We start from the raw sequence: 18,114 nt of genomic DNA, 5'->3' as shown, positions 1-18,114 counted from the left end.
AGGGTTTTATTATTTAGATTTTGGTGATGATTGAGATATATTAAAACAAATTATAAAGGGATATTTATGTTTTTATAATTTTAGTAGTACTGCAGTATACTGTACTGCAGTGATTTTGTTTAAGATATAGGAATACAGTCCAGATACATACATTTAAATAATAAAAAGGTATAGGAAAAGAAGTAAGAAGTTTCATTTTTGAGCATGAGGTAATCCCACAATGTAATATGTAACATTTTATATTTAATTGAATACAATACACATTCAACAATTTTTTAGCCTAAATTTATTATCTATTATCCACTCCATATAACTAATAGTTTGTTGAAATCTTATCAATTACTTTCAAGAATGATCGACGTTGTGAATTGATGGCATGATTACCGCCAGCATTCATGTTTCTTAAACATAGTTATACAAAATATAGAAATAATGATTTAATCGTACTAAATGTAAGTAGTAGGGTGTCTATATTCTCTGCTTGCTTAGGCTATTGATAACCAGGGTTCACACAATGCGGTGTCTTTTGAAATTTGGTAGTGTGTAACAAACAATGAAGTTATAGAAATTAAGTAAGAAATCATGAAAGCAAATATAATTGCATATCTATATGTCATACTAAACACGGGTATTAGAAGCAAAATATTCAACTAAAACTATTATAATAATGTTAAATTTCTGAATAAAATATAAATTAAAAGATATAATATTATGTTGTTTAAACTGAATGTTAAAAACATCTAAATTATCCACTACTCAGTCAGAATCCACAGGATACACCAAAAGCAACCAACCGATTTGATTATGCTAGCCAACTTTGAACTTCATCTGCTAAATCCTCCCTATCGGATTCTTTGAGCGCTTTAGTAAGTTTTTCATACCTCTCATGAACTTCTGCATTCTTATACCATCGGTCCAGCATGCTGAAAATTGCCCATGCTGTGTTGTTACCACTATCATTTTCAAACCGATAGAAATCTTCTTGCTTGAAGCCAAGATATACTCCAACTTGTTTCCATTCAGTGCCCAATTTCTTTGCCAAATCCATTAATTTATTGGTTGCATCTATATAAAAAGGAACTCTTTATTTGATGAAAAATAACAATTATAATGTTACAAATAAATAAAATTCTTCATATTCCTGTTTTGAATTGACATTGTTAATTTTAAATCCCAGTTCGGTTTAAGTACTCTATTTTACTCTATCTATCGAGACTATGCTTAATGAAAGAAAGTAAAGTAAGTAAATTGAATACATTAACACATATATATAATATATAGGCCTAGATTTAAAAAAAAAGATATTTTAATCTAAAATGCATTTAATTTTTTGCCTACTTTCGACTTTATCAGCTATTTCATTTAAATTAGCTTTCCTGAGAACTTTAGGAATTGTTGAACCAACTGCTTCATTCGTTTTGTATTGATCTTTGACCATGCTGGCTTGTTCTTTGAGATCAGCAACATGTTTTTGCAGTTCTTTAATTTCACTGTTGAGAATGTTGATGACATCTGATACTTGGGTCGTTTTACCTATAAAATAGATAAAAGAAAACACTCATTAAAAAGGTTTTCTCTTTTCATTATGCTATTATTACTGTGGAAATTGGTATGATGTTGCACAGCAAAAACATTTTTCGAAAATTGCTAAATCATATATTTTTAGTCGCGTGCGTACAACGCGACTCTACAGCTCACCATGTCGGTCGGTAAACACTATCTTGAACACGCGACTGCAGCCATGTATATGGTCTTGTTTTTCTTTCGATCGTTTGTTTCTTGCATTCAGGGGCAGAGCTACTGAAGCGAACAGGTGATCTGAGGCAATCCACACATTCATTTTTATTGACACTAATTTTATGCTAGCAATTTAAGTTTTGAAATTTAAATCTGACCTGGATTTTCACCAGAAGTTGCGGCATGCTGCGGAGTATTATTTGATGAGTCCTTATCATCGGTATTAGGATTCTGTAACACAAAAAACAGTTGGTTTATCTAGTTATAAAAGTCCACTATCAATTAGAAATAATGTTCCAACGTGTGTGATACGTAGATAAAAAGAGTGATTTCTAAATTCTTAATATTATTGGTTCTACGGATAACATTATTATACATTTAGTTTCACCTCGTGTCTGTTTTATAAAATGTACTGTTTATTTATTATTATTACTATAATTTAGCAAATGTCTGTTTTATACATCTCAATTTTATTACCTCCGCCAAGGAGGTTATGTTTTCACCCCTGTATGTTTGTGTGTGTGTTTGTGTGTTTGTGTGTGTGTCTGTGAACAGCCTGGAGGCCACAGCTTTTATCCGATTCTCACCAAATTTGGCAACAATGATCTATTCCCCAAAAGCTCGGACGAGTTCGAATTTGAGGGGAAAAGGTCATAGGTCAAGGTCACAACTAACAAACAACTATTTTACTGCCTAGAGACCACAGTTTTTATTCGATTCTCACCAAACTTAGCCACAATGATCAATGACACATCATATAATTGTGGTTAAATTTTGAAGGGTCAGGATCAAAGATCATGGTCCACAAAAAACAAAAACAAAAAAGAAATAAAAAAATAATAACAAAAAAAAAACCTCAGTGGGACTTGAACCAGCGATCTCAACTGTGAGAGGCTGGATACATAACCATTACACCACACTGTCATCCACAACTTTGTAGTGTGCAGTTAACATATTTACACTTAGAACTAATAAAAAAAATGTAAAAAAAAAATATTCAGGGGGAATTTTATATAGGGGAATTTTACAGTAGGCGGAGGTTTGTACTCTCGGAGTACCCTCTAGTTTTATAAGGCATGATAGGATAACATAATAATAATGACGATGACGATGACGATGACGACGACGACGATGGCGACGATGAATTTCACAGCGGGTTAATAAATTGGAGGTAGGGAGTATGGTCGAAGCGGCCGCCAACCAAAGCGGCCGCCAGTTTAATATCGTCATTTGTATGGAACGCCATGTGCGCTTTAATCTTTGATTGTCGTTGTCAACGCCATGGCCTATGGCGAGTTGAGTTACAGCTGTGTGTATGGTCAAACCAATAAATATAAGCCAAATCATGTACTATCGAATCTTTATATTTCTATAATAATTAAGTTTGCCTGCGGATAAATTAATGTATATTTTATTTGTATTTTAATATTAATAACTAACTAAATATATTTACATTATATATTATCGAATCATTAATAATTTACGTTTGCATCATAATCTACATACTATTGAACCTCTATGTCTCATTTATTACGTACTATTTATTTATTTGTTTATTTTATCCTCTTGACCCGACGTTTCTTGAGCACTCTCCTATCGAATCTTTATACATAGACAAGTTCTATTTCCTCTGAAATATGGTGTAAGAAGCATTTTTGGGTAGAAGCTGGGATCCACTTGATTTAGGATATTTCGACCTCGCTGATTACGAATATGGCGGATCCCAAGCGAAATTTGGTCATCTAAGCCCTTAATTTGCATAATTAAAAATGGCGGCCATTTTTTATAATTACCCTATATCTCGAGAACCACTAGTCACAGATAATTAATTTTGGTCTCAAAATGTTTTAAATATATGTTTTTATATTCACTTTAATGACACATTTTCCCAAAAAATGGATGCAAGTCTTATTTCTGACATTTTGACCTTTGACCTTGATTTATCGTATCTCAGTAACCAATAATCGGAGAGACACGAAATAGGGCTCAAATTGTTCAGAAACTATGCATTCATATTTATTATAATGAAATGTTTTTACAAAAAATGGCCGATTCTACAACTATTGACCTTTGAACTATTAGTCAAATATAATAATATAACTTTGAAAATTGTGGTCTTATGAATTTTTTTTTCTTTTTAAATTGTTTAAAACATGTGTGTTTCTATCCAGTCTAATGGCACATTTTGTACAAGAATGGCCGATAGTATGGCTATTGACCTTTAAACTATAGCATAGGCCTACTGTATACTAAATATAATATAATTGCATAACTATGAAATTATTTATACACAATAATAATTAGTACAATTATAAAGTTCACTGCCATCAAATATTATGTGTTATGATTTATATAGATTTAAAAAAAATTTGAACACGCAAGTTACATTTGTTGAAATTTGAAATTTGAAATTACCTGCCATCAATATGATGGAGTATGGTTATAGATTTTTTTAAATGTGAACATGTCAGCTACATTTGGAAATTACCTGCCATCAATATGATGGATTATGATTATAGATTTAAAAAAGAATTTGAACACGTAAGCTACATATGGATTATGATTATAGATTTAAAAAAGAATTTGAACACATCAGCTACATTTGGAAATTTGGAAATTACCTGCCATCAATATGATGGATTATGATTGTATAGTAGGCCTACCTGCCATCAATATGATGGATTATGATTATAGATTTAAAAAAGAATTTGAACACGTACTAAGCTACATTTGAAAATTACCTGCCATCAATATGATGGATTATGATTGTATAGATTTAAAAGAAAATGTGAACACGTAAGCTACATTTGGAATGAACATGTTAAGGGCATCAGTTTAAGATCATTCATGCAAAGGTTTCCGTCATCTTTAGCGTTGTTACAGCGGCATAAAGCTGTACATGGTAGTTTTGACTTCTTGCACCTACATCTATTGGTTATGCATCGTGTCTTGCATCCACAATAAATCATCTCTAACGAAGCAGTAGGAATAGCTTCATTTTTCATAAGCACTGGTTGAAGTTTACCATTAGATAGCTCCCACCCAAAATCTGTTGGTGATGGCAAATGCTGGATTGGCGATACAGCTTTTTTCCAGACGAGTGCTTGGAAGTGTGCTCTTTTTATATGTTGGTGCACTGCATCGCTTGTTGGAGGTAATGCCTCTGGTTTTGTTTTTTTTAACATGGCATGCCTAACTTAAAACTGTCGATAAAGGGCACCACTAGACAAAGATGAACCAAAACACAGAGACCAATTCGTCGAATTATAGAAAGTGGTGAAATACCGCTGCCAAATTGCTGGTCAAACTTTTTGGCATTACAAGATAATAAAGCAGATCTGGCACGATTTCTATCAGAGGAGTTGATTCGTCAAGCTCCTATAGACAAAGAAATTGTCACAGCTGGTGGATTTATGAAAGAATCAGTTGTTAAATCATCAAAAGTCTACACGAATACGTTGTCTCTGGTCGCAGATCATGAAGAATCGGACACGAGACTTGTCATGCTGCCAATGTCCGATACGACACAGTTGTAGTTGCTTCTAGGGATACAGACGTACTAGTGATTCTAGTGTCTCACCACCAAAGAATGGTATCCAAATGGATGATGACAGGGACATCCAAAAAAAGAAAGTATCTATAAAAGACATTTTTCAAGCCTTGCCCGAGGGTTATGCAAAAGCACTGATTCCAATTCCACACTATTAGTGGATGCGATACTACCTCATATCCAGGGAAGAGTTAAATTACATTAATACATACATACAGTAATTTAACTCTTCCCTGTTCATATCTAAGTGGTCACTCAGAGGCATCGGCATGGGAAGTATTAAAAAAAATTATGAACTAATTAAAGACCTGGGAGAAAACCTATCAGTGCCCAAGTTATTATGAAATCGGAAAGATTCATTTGCTATGTTTACGGTGTTTGTCAAGTTAAAAGTACCAATGAAGTTAGGCTTAAAAAAAAAACAAAACCAGAGGCATTACCTCCAACAAGCGATGCAGTGCACCAACATATAAAAAGAGCACACTTCCAAGCACTCGTATGGTGGAAAAAAGCTGTATCGCCAATCCAGCATTTGCCATCACCAACAGATTTTGGGTGGGAGCTATCTAATGGTAAACTTCAACCAGTGCTTCTGAAAAATGAAGCTATTCCTACTGCTTCGTTAGAGATGATTTATTGTGGATGCAAGACACGATGCATAACCAATAGATGTAGGTGAAAGAAGTCAAAACTACCATGTACAGCTTTATGCCGCTGTAACAACGCTAAAGATGACGGAAACCTTTGCATGAATGATCTTCAACTAATGCCCTTAACATGTTCATTCCAAATGTAGCTTACGTGTTCACATTTTCTTTTAAATCTATACAATCATAATCCATCATATTGATGGCAGGTAATTTTCAAATGTAGCTTAGTACGTGTTCAAATTCTTTTTTAAATCTATAATCATAATCCATCATATTGATGGCAGGTAGGCCTCTATACAATCATAATCCATCATATTGATGGCAGGTAATTTCCAAATTTCCAAATGTAGCTGATGTGTTCAAATTCTTTTTTAAATCTATAATCATAATCCATCATATTGATGGCAGGTAATTTTCAAATGTAGCTTACGTGTTCAAATTCTTTTTTAAATCTATAATCATAATCCATCATATTGATGGCAGGTAATTTCCAAATGTAGCTGACATGTTCACATTTAAAAAAATCTATAATCATACTCCATCATATTGATGGCAGGTAATTTCAAATTTCAACAAATGTAACTTGCGTGTTCAATTTTTTTTTAAATCTATATAAATCATAACACATAATATTTGATGGCAGTGAATTTTATAATTTTACTAATTATTATTGTGTATAAATAATTTCATAGTTATGCAATTATATTATATTTAGTATACAGTAGGCCTATGCTATAGTTTAAAGGTCAATAACCATGCTATCGGCCATTCTTGTACAAAATGTGCCATTAGACTGGATAGAAACACACATGTTTTAAACAATTTAAAAAGAAAAAAAAATTCATAAGACCACAATTTTCAAAGTTATATTATTATATTTGACTAATAGTTCAAAGGTCAATAGTTGTAGAATCGGCCATTTTTTGTAAAAACATTTCATTATAATAAATATGAATGTATAGTTTCTAAACAATTTGAGCCCTATTTCGTGTCTCTCCGATTATTGGTTACTGAGATACGATAAATCAAGGTCAAAGGTCAAAATGTCAGAAATAAGACTTGCATCCATTTTTTGAGAAAATGTGTCATTAAAGTGAATATAAAAACATATATTTAAAACATTTTGAGACCAATATTAATTATCTGTGACTAGTGGTTCTCGAGATATAGGGTAATTATAAAAAATGGCCGCCATTTTTAATTATGCAAATTAAGGGCTTAGATGGCCGAATTTCGCTTGGGATCCGCCATATTCGTAATCAGCGAGGTCGAAATATCCTAAATCAAGTGGATCCCAGCTTCTACCCAAAAATGCTTCTTGATTCGTTTTCTAGGCCGTTTTTTGAGAAATGGAACCTGTCTAACAGTATTGCATTAATAATTTACGTACGGTATTGGCGAATATTTATATCTCATTTACATACTATCGAATCTTCATACAGTATTGCAATAATAATTTACGTACGGTATTGCCGAATCTTTATATCTCATTTACATACTATCGAATCTTTTTACAGTATTGCAATATAATAATTTACGTACGGTATTGCCGAACATTTATATCTCATTTACTATCGAATCCTTATACAGTATTGCATTAATAATTTACGTACGGTATTGCTGAATCCTTGTATCTCATAGAATCTTTTTACAGTATTGCAATAATAATTTACGTACTATTAAGGTATTGCCGAATCTTTATATCTCATTTACATACTATCGAGTCTTTATACAGTATTGCATTAATAATTTACGTACGGTATTGCCGAATATTTATATCTCATTTACATACTATCGAATCTTTTTACAGTACTGCATTAATAATTTACGTACGGTATTGCCGAATCTTTATATCTCATTTACATCAAATCTTTATACAGTATTGCAATAATAATTTACGTACGGTATTGCCGAATATTTATATCTAATTTACATCAAATCTTTATACAGTATTGCATTAATAATTCATGTACGGTATTGCCGAATCTTTATATCTCATTTACATCGAATCTTTATACAGTATTGCAATAATAATTTACGTACGGTATTGCCGAATATTTATATCTAATTTACATCAAATCTTTATACAGTATTGCATTAATAATTCATGTACGGTATTGCCGAATCTTTATATCTCATTTACATCGAATCTTTATACAGTATTGCAATAATAATTTACGTACGGTATTGCCGAATATTTATATCTCATTTACATCGAATCTTTACAGTATTGCATTAATAATTTACGTACGGTATTGCCGAAACTTTATATCTCATTTACATCAAATCTTTATACAGTATTGCAATAATAATTTACGTACGGTATTGCCGAATATTTATATCTAATTTACATCAAATCTTTATACAGTATTGCATTAATAATTCATGTACGGTATTGCCGAATCTTTATATCTCATTTACATCGAATCTTTATACAGTATTGCAATAATAATTTACGTACGGTATTGCCGAATATTTATATCTCATTTACATCGAATCTTTACAGTATTGCATTAATAATTTACGTACGGTATTGCCGAATCTTTATATCTCATTTACATCGAATCTTTATACAGTATTGCAATAATAAGTTACGTACGGTATTGCCGAATATTTATATCTCATTAATTTACATCGAATCTTTACAGTATTGCATTAATTTACGTACGGTATTGCCGAATATTTATATCTCATTTACATCGAATCTTTATACAGTATTGCAATAATAAGTTACGTACGGTATTGCCGAATTTTTATATCTCGTTTACACTGTACTATCGAATCTTGGTTTTTATTATTAGTAATAGGGTGTGTTATACATTTAAGTGTTATTCCATTGTAATACATTGTTTGTGTTTTCAATGAAGCAACGTGAAGACGAAAACGCGACCTTCTACAGCACTATTCCTGGCCGGCCGCCAGTCGAGTTATTAGCAGAAATTCACGTAATTAATTACCGTACCGTACAGGCACTTGCGTCTTATTTTAGTATTTAAAACTAATTTTAAATTGATCAATATTTATATATCTGAAGGTATAAAACAATTTAGGATATTAAATAAATAGATTGATGTCATCATGTTATTGTAATTAAATTATGTTTGCGAACACGTACTACTTACAGTAGTTACTTTACTAATATATTAATATACAATAACAAATATATATATTTTGATTTGATATATTTTACTGAAAAAATATATATATTATTCTTAATAATTGGCATATTATATATTATACAATAAAAACACCACAATGTTTTTTATTGACTTTATTAAACATATAGGCCTATATCATTTAGAACAGTTAAAGTAAGTAATCATCGATTCGCCATTTCGTTTAAAAGAAGGTATCACATTCAATCTGTCAAAAAAGAGAATATATTACATAATATTAATAATGTAAGTTGTTATTTACGTCCGAGGAAAAGAAAACCTGACGATCGAAACAATGACAATCAAAAATGACAAAACAACGACAATCAAAGCGCACACGGCGTTCCATACAAATTACCGTTATTGAACTAGCGGCCGCTTTGGTTGGCGGCCGCTTCGACCGTAATCCAATAAATTGTATTAACTAGATGGCACGCTCGCTTCGCTCGCGTACCATCTAGGGGTGCTCACAGATGGTTCTCGAATACAGTAGAATCCACGGACGGGGACTTTTTTGGGACACTAAACAAAAACGGAAGTGTCCCCCTAATTGGGGTATTCAGAAATAGAGACAACAAAACCAATACTGGATTCCATAAAGGACAATTAATTTATGTGGATTAAAGAAATTAGGGAGAAATGGAAATGTATGTACGGGAATTGGGCGGCACGTGGTGGTGGTGATGGAACCGCAGTAATAAAGTTGATTGTATTTATATATTATAAGAACCAAACTAAATAAATAGACCTAGACATTCTGCGAAATGGAAATCGGAAATGCAAGCTCCTATTCAGTGAAAAATTAAACTGTAGTCTACCTAAATATTTAGGGCAAATCATCGGTTGTGGTGTTGAAATTCCTGTAAACATTTGTGTGAACCAAACTGGGTCGAATTTCTGTCATGAGTACTGATTTGTTGGCCTGTGATTTATGACGCCTAAGGGATCTATCTAGACTTATTTTTTAGAATAATGTACGTACCTGTCAGATACAATTGTCTTGTGTCGTATAATAAATAAGTACTGTAATAGTTACTGAAGTTACTATTACAATCTCGTCAATGAAAACACGAAAATGTATATGCGCTTACTTATGAAAACGTATACAGTATTATACTCAGTTATTGAAACAGTAGGTTTAAAAAAGTTTCGTTTGTCTGTAAAATGATGTAATCAAGCTGTTTACATGAGTCTTAATTTATAAGCACATAAACTTACATAGAAAGTAGGGTATCATAAATTTGGCCTTAGCACTCGGGGGAGTGGCTAAGATGAAGTCCGTGGGACTACTAAATATAAATTGTAATGAACCTCGAGGGACATAAATAGGAATATTTCATGTTTCATTATCAATGTATAATAAATGGAAACTGTTTACCGATTCAAATAATAGAAATTGGTTTTTAACATTTTCCGAACCTATTGCAAGTTTATTCTCAAAGGGCCCATATATTTACCTACCGTATGTGTTAAACCAAGGGCTCATAAATTTACCTACAGTACTTGTGTTAAACCAAACTCTGGCAGACTGAGAGATTGGGATGTTCCATTCATCGCAAATCAATACATTTGTATAATCGTATATTAAATCTATCAAAATAGTATTTTTTAAAGAAAATCGGCCTGTCTTCAACATTATGATGGTGTACTCTAGCAATCTATCAAAATAGTATTTTTTTAAAGAAAATCGGCCTGTCTTCAACATTATGATGGTGTACTCTAGCTGTTCAACCGGTTTTCAGCTATTAAAAACAATTATCGTAGGAGGAGATAGGAAAATGCGAAGCCTCCTCGCTATGTAACATTAGGGTTGAGGGATGGGAAAGCGGATAGGTACAAAGAGGAACAATTTTTAAATATATTCTTTATCCACTGAGTAACGAAATATTTTGTTCATGTTTTATAGGCCTATAAATAATATACCTCTAAATACAGTAGGCCTAAAACATTTGCGATTTAATACTTTGTTAAAATTGTCACTGTCATAATCGATTGAAATATTAAAGTACATGTCACGATACACCACTACGACGTTTATATTTTTGGTAATTATTAATTAATACAAACGTTGAGAAGGAACTGTCAGTATAAAGTTTATTTGTATATCTAACAGTAGAGCCTATCCACAGTCTCAGTAATAAAGTTTATTTGTATATATTTTTATGTTACATCTAACAGTACGAACATTCACAGTAAGAAATGTTCGATTCAAATGAAAAATAGTTAATAGGTATTTACAGTATTGTCAAAGTATTGCAAGTTTATTCTCAAAGGGCCCATATATTTACCTACCGTATGTGTTAAACCAAGGGCTCATAAATTTACCTACAGTACTTGTGTTAAACCAAACTCTGGCAGACTGAGAGATTGGGATGTTCCATTCATCGCAAATCAATACATTTGTATAATCGTATATTAAATCTATCAAAATAGTATTTTTTAAAGAAAATCGGCCTGTCTTCAACATTATGATGGTGTACTCTAGCTGTTCAACCGGTTTTCAGCTATTAAAAACAATTATCGTAGGAGGAGATAGAAAAATGCGAAGCCTCCTCGCATTTTTTTGGCGGGTATTTTTCAAGATGGACATCCATTAGACAGTGTATACCACGATCGGAAAACACCCCTATTTGGGGCAAATCGTTGAACCTAAATTCGTTTTAATCGTCAATAACTAATTATCTAACTCAATTTAATTAGTAAACAGGGTTACATCAGGCGGTTAAAATCAGTACCGAAAGTACGAACCAACTTTACATACCATCGAGTGAAAATTCTAGAAGTAAGGCGCGATTTACCGAATTTTGCCCTTACGTAAATTTATATATAGATTCTGTTAAAATAGATAAACATCAATGTATTCTGCTAGAAGATCAGTCCAAATTGGACGATGATAATATATCGATAGATGAATTTTCTACAGCCTTAAAGTCTCATTCCCTACGCTTTTTATATTGTTTTTAGTAATATCCATGGCCCAATGGTAGAAAGATCAAAAACAAAAAATAAACCATGGATTTCGTTTATTTGCTGATGACACTAACTTATTTGACAATTTGTCTATGGTAAGTCATCATTTAAAAAAAAAATTTCAAACTGGTATGACGCTAATAAATTAACTGTTAATTTTGTCAAAACTAATTCTATTGTTTTTAGTCGCGTGGAAGCGACTCTATAGTTCACTATGTCGGTCGGTCGGTCTGTCTGTCGGTCTGTCTGTCGGTCTGTCTGTCTGTCTGTCGGTCCGGTATCACTATGCGTTTTATCGCTTTATGACCTTATCTTGATATCAGTTTAATCTAGCTAAGTCAATTTTTCACAGAATATTCCTTATGGCCAGGAATTGATGTGGTTATGTTTTCACGGTGCGCAATAAAAAATTACGTGGTCTACGCACGATTTAACGAAATCACGTTTGTAATCATATCTTAACAACCATGAATCACAATTAAATAAAATTTGGTACTCATAAATTTCAGGGCATAAATCATCATATGGCAATACAATTACGTGCGTAGCGCATGTAACGCATGCGTACGCGCGCTTAAAATTTTCAAAATTTATTTTCGATGAAATAAGAGTACGTTTCAGGCAATTTTAAGCGTTTACAAAATTGCCATGAGTGCGCAGATTTTTGCGCGCGCACTGCGCGTTAAATGTTATTGCGCACTCTTTTTGCCCGATTTCTGTTTTCTTGACTTACTTTTCAACTCGAAATTACGTTATACGAGCACGTCAAAAGTGACAGGCTACGCACGTGTAAATTAAAAAAATATAAATGTTTTTAAACATTTCAACATTTTTAAACATGTTCAGTAATTTCGGTCAGTATAGTTCACTATGTCGGTCGGTCCGTCTGTCTGTCGGTCTGTCTGTCTGTTGGTCTGTTTGTCTGTCGGTCCGGTATCACTATGCATTGTAGCACGCGACTTAATGGATGTTGGCCTTGTTTGTAACCGATCTAAAATTATTATTAAATCAAACAATATTTATTACAAAAAATGTTATGATTAAAGAAGAAATTCAGTTTTAGTTGTTAAATTAGATAAACATATCACATGGAAAAGCCATATATTAAATATAGGATAAAAAAAAGAAATATGGAATTCTTTTTAGTTTACGCCATATTGTACCCCGTATTATTTTACTAATGCTTTAGGCCTATAAATCATTTATTCAATCAAATAGATTTTAGAAGTCTGGGGTAGTACATATAAGTCGCATCTATATCCTATTTTACTTATCCAAAAAATGTGTCTTAGATGTATATAGGCCTAACTTTCTTTGATTTATGGCTCCATCTTCTCCATTATTTAAAGACCTGGGTATTTTAGACGGTTATAAGTTGTTTGATTGATTTAAGTATAGTTAAATTTTAATGACCAAATTAATGGCAAACACCGCATCAAACTATGAAATATTTAATTACACTTAATGCTAGTCCAAATTTAGTAATAGAAATAATTTTGCAATTCCGAAAGTTCGTACTTCTTTTTTTTAATGGAGCTCAACTTTGGAGTAATTTATCCTTAGCTATAAAATTTACCTCTTCAAGATTTAAATTCATAAATGAAGTTAATGTTCACTTTTACAAAAACATTAGCACATGTTTACTTTATTTCTTTTATATAGTTGTTGTTTTTTTCTTATTGAATTATTTTTGTTGGATCAAAATTTATGCTTATAATTTATTTTTGTTACAGGAGTCAAACTTTGAAAGAAAGTTATTTTTTGGCTCCTTTTCACATATTTTACTGTTTATGTAAAAGTAAAAGTGATTCTATATTTCGAACTTTATGTGTTCATTAGATTAGTTCATGCTTGTAGGAAATACTATTTATGATACCAAACATCTCTTATCTTATTTGGCCATGACAATTTATGTATTAGAAAATGCTAAAAAATATAATAAAATTATGTAAGCAGAAAAAATATTTAAGAAAAGATGACGCAGTACAGAGTTAACTCGATCAATTTTCGTGAAATTTGGAGTGCATTAGGATCGCATAAGGTACCAATGTTATTTATTTCAACTAAGAAATGAATGAAAAATGTTGGAACAAAGATTTATTCTCAATAAGAATTTTAGTTATGTCTGGTTACAACAAATTCACATTCATTTTTTAAAAAGAAAATGATTTCATTTTTTCACGAGCATGCTTGTAACAATATAATGATTTTAGTTATTATTGAAACTTATTCTATACCATGGAACACTGGCCAAAAGAGGAAGAACATTAACAATAAATAGATAATGCAATTATAATTTACCAAATCTGTGTAATCTTTTAACCTCAAAAGCAAAATCTTGAAACTATTTTCAAAGTCCTCTGCATTTGAAAAGTCAATGTAGATTTGTCCACCAAATATTGTCTCAACCCACTCGTTTCGTTTATAACCCTTCTCCGCAATTATAGGAATACAATCTTTGTTACGATTTCCGATCATATTGCCCTCTGAATTATAAACATAATGTAATTTCCATGTTAGTTCTGGGTAGATTAAACAAAAATAATGCAAAAACAACGAATCGTTTTAAATATTTAAATTATTCAATACAAACATTTACCACGTAAACAATTTTCGCTTTCCTGGTATGCTTTAGATAAACATCCAATTACGACCGTCGCATTTTTGACAGCCTTTGCCATTTCAATGTAAATAGACTTATGTTTTCGTTTCAGTCCATCTGTACCACTTCGGTCAATCCACACTCTGTAACCGGCTTGTTCTAAACGTTCCCATATCATTTCAACGATTCTAATAAACGTTAACAATTTTATTGTTGAAATTATTAAAAATGTTTCATTCATTATGTATTACTAAAATGTGTTATTTTATAAAAAAAAACATGTATTTCTAAATATGCGATATAGATCATATTATAAAATAATAGTTATTCGTATAGTTATTATTATACAGATATTAATTGCTTAGAAGTGATTATAACATTTGAGATCCCCCGACGAAATTATATTTTATAATTAGTCTCGAGTAAAAAAATGTAGGCATAAGTCCCAAGCAGGATCTCAACTGTTACACTATACACAAATCAATATCTGTTATATTACATTTAAACTCACTTATCAGTCCGTTATAACATTTTTGATCCCCGGAACGGTAGCCATGTGATGCCATTTGAACCAATCACGTTCACGTGTTTACATGGAATATAATAATAATATAAAATATATATTATTTTAACTTACCTTTCGTCCTTCCAACTATAGCAGAGCATAATGTATCCTCTTTCCTGAAAGAAATTATATTCATCAGTACTGCCAGTTTGTTATGTAGTTGTACTGATCGAGAATAGTTAACTAATCCTCGGTTCTATTATAATGATGGAAGGTTGATGTTATAATGATTATAATGTTATTTTAAAATATTCTATAATGTAGCAATAGTTAAAAAAAAGTTACATACATATTAATAATGAAAAAAGCAGGAAAGCGTTGATATGTGAAACATTTAGGCCTACGTATATACTTTATATTCACTAAATTTATCAATTTATGCACATATTGGCATGGTTACTATAGTTATAATGTATGTAGTTTTTGTTTGCTTTATATAATATGTAGTTAGAGTTTTGAAAATACTGGTATTACTGAAATAATACAAAATTATGAAAAAAAGAGATTTGTCTAAAACTCACAGACATCTTCAAATGCAATATTTCAATACCAGCTAAAACCTATAAATAAATATACAATTCATTATTAATTAAAATGTACTAGCAGTAACCCGTGCTCCGCATGGTCTTTTTCTGCCTTAATATGTGGTTAAATACTTTGCATGGGCAAGTATCATAAAAGCGCACTCTGATAAAAGTACTTTGACAAATTATTAAAATCAAAACAAATTGTATCACGAATAAAATTCGGAGCTACTGTATTTACGGCCATTGATTTGTTATACACTATTTGACTGTTTAGACTTTACGAAATTAAAAGACGCTAAAGAAAAACTGGGCTGTGTGAATTAGATGATGCGCGCAAACACATAACGAAAGTATAAAATGCCAAACTATATTATTTTGGTTGTTTTTTGTGGTGTATTAAGTATTTGATACATAGAGATAAAATAAAAAATCTAATTAAAAACACATTGCTGCGGAAACACGAATTTGTAAGTTTATTCATTTACATTTTATTTTTATTTAACTGGTTTTGATATTTTACATTTTTTTTTGTGTATGGGAGATTTGTTACCTACTTGCTACTTTTGTAATTAAATTGTGGTCTTCCAGTAACCCGTCCTCCGCACGGTTTGTCTGCCTTAATAATATAATAGTATAGTATAATAAAAGCGTACTCTTCCCGGCCACGATATTTCTTTTCGTACATAAGTTGGGAACCCCCTCATGAAACGTCACAAAATAAACATGAATATTCCTTAAACATATCTATAAAGTGTGACGTAATTGTTCATCTCACGCACGCAAGTCGAAGTTCGACTTGGAAAAGTCGTAGTTCGAGCTATTACTTCAAATTCGATTCAAAAACGAAGTAGTCGAAGTTTGCAGTTCGACTTAATGAAGTCGAGCTTTTAGTCGAGTTGCACACGTCTGGGTAACAAAGGCTATACATTGGCCAATGACAAGAGAGTATTTGAGGAGCAGACGAAATTTTGCGCATTGATATCACTTTCCATTTCTTTCAACACTTTTTACGCATCAGGACTATATACATGAAAAATAATTTTAATCGTTAATTATTAGAACAATATCAGTATTAATTTAACAGTGAAGTATATTTGATTAACAACAAATAAAATCTTAAAAATATATTTAGGAACCATGGCGGTACGGTAACTTTTATATTTTCTAGGCCCCCAACAAAGTATGATCGCCACGAACCACGCACTTCATAGCGTGACAAGAAAGCGCTAGGCCCCCTAAACATTCCATCGCGTGGTGAATTGCCGCATCTCCCATTGTCGCTATGGCGTGACGTAGCTCAAGTCGGACTTGCGCGAAGAAAATAATGTAATTTGTATACAGTTGTAAATAAAGATGATTTTCATTATTATAATTTATACCAATGTATATTTAATTAAGCTAATATAAATATAGATATTTCATTCTTCAATATCTGGCCAATATAACAATTCGATGACTGTTACGTTTTTTTATAAACATCGTTTAAAAACCATTTAGTCGACCATTTAGTCTGCCCCCTCCAGGACTAAAAAAATCGATCAAAATCCGTCTCGATTTAGTGGAGGTTGGCCTGATTTAGTCGGTGATTTAGTTGAAGTTCGGTTTATGAATTAAAATGACGTCATTTTTTTAGTTTTAGCTCGAACTACGACTAAAGTCCGGTTTAAGAATACGGGCGTTAGTCTATGGCCCGTAACATAACTTCTTTTGAATCGGTGCAATAGAGCAGTTGTAATATCTATTGATTTTGTCGTTGTATTCATCGTACTTTGAATAACTACTAATCTCGCGTCTAAACAAAGTTTTTCGATTTTGGAACCTATATCGCCAGTCTAAATGACATTCTGCGCACTCTCCGAAACCACACCTTAATTCCGGATGTGATGATTTAAAAACTTTTACGTTACTTTAAATGGATAAAATTTGACTTAGCAAGATAATTATTATAAGACTGTAGACCTAAGCTAAATTAGACCTAAATACAATGTATCACAATAAAACAAAAATGTAAAAAAAATCTGGTTACCTTGTAAATAATGTGAACATAACTGTCCTGAGATAAACAATTAATAAATGAATGTTCTACTTATTAAATAAAACTAAAATAAAAACAGTTTTTTAATCTTGATTGCTACACTGTTTATAAAAAATGCTAATTACTAGTTTATGTAAGGTAAAATCAAATCGAACGATAAGGTGATTGCTTACCAAAAGTTCCAGTTCCTGTTCAGTCCCCGCGATCCTGTGGCGTATTAACCGCAATTCTATGATTCCAATCGGACCATAGCATGTAAAGAAAATATGTAGAATAATAGATTATTATTGGAATTTTCGATTATACTATTATGTTTTATTCTA

The 18,114-nt window shown here is 31.8% G+C and overlaps 1 protein-coding gene across 2 annotated transcripts; it reads right to left on the bottom strand.

Moving 5' to 3' along the window:
- Positions 1 to 304: 304 nt before the first annotated feature.
- LOC140043504 (uncharacterized) lies at positions 305 to 18,091 on the bottom strand. Of its 2 annotated transcripts, XM_072088024.1 has the most exons (8): positions 17,965 to 18,087; positions 15,751 to 15,789; positions 15,302 to 15,345; positions 14,662 to 14,852; positions 14,364 to 14,548; positions 1,896 to 1,968; positions 1,339 to 1,533; positions 305 to 1,065 (listed from the first exon to the last, which is right to left on the bottom strand). In XM_072088024.1, exons 2-8 carry the CDS (start codon positions 15,754 to 15,756, stop codon positions 803 to 805), a joined length of 957 nt encoding a protein of 318 aa, XP_071944125.1. In that variant the 5' UTR covers positions 15,757 to 15,789; positions 17,965 to 18,087; the 3' UTR covers positions 305 to 802. The 2 variants fall into 2 exon arrangements, with proteins under 2 accessions (XP_071944125.1, XP_071944126.1); XM_072088025.1 differs by lacking the exon at positions 15,751 to 15,789 and having other exon boundaries at positions 17,965 to 18,091.
- Positions 18,092 to 18,114: the final 23 nt, after the last annotated feature.

This window comes from Antedon mediterranea, chromosome 3 (genome assembly GCF_964355755.1).
Source record: "Antedon mediterranea chromosome 3, ecAntMedi1.1, whole genome shotgun sequence".
In the NCBI taxonomy this organism is placed as follows: Eukaryota; Metazoa; Echinodermata; class Crinoidea; order Comatulida; family Antedonidae; genus Antedon; species Antedon mediterranea.
This window is presented reverse-complemented; position numbering and strand designations above follow the sequence as displayed.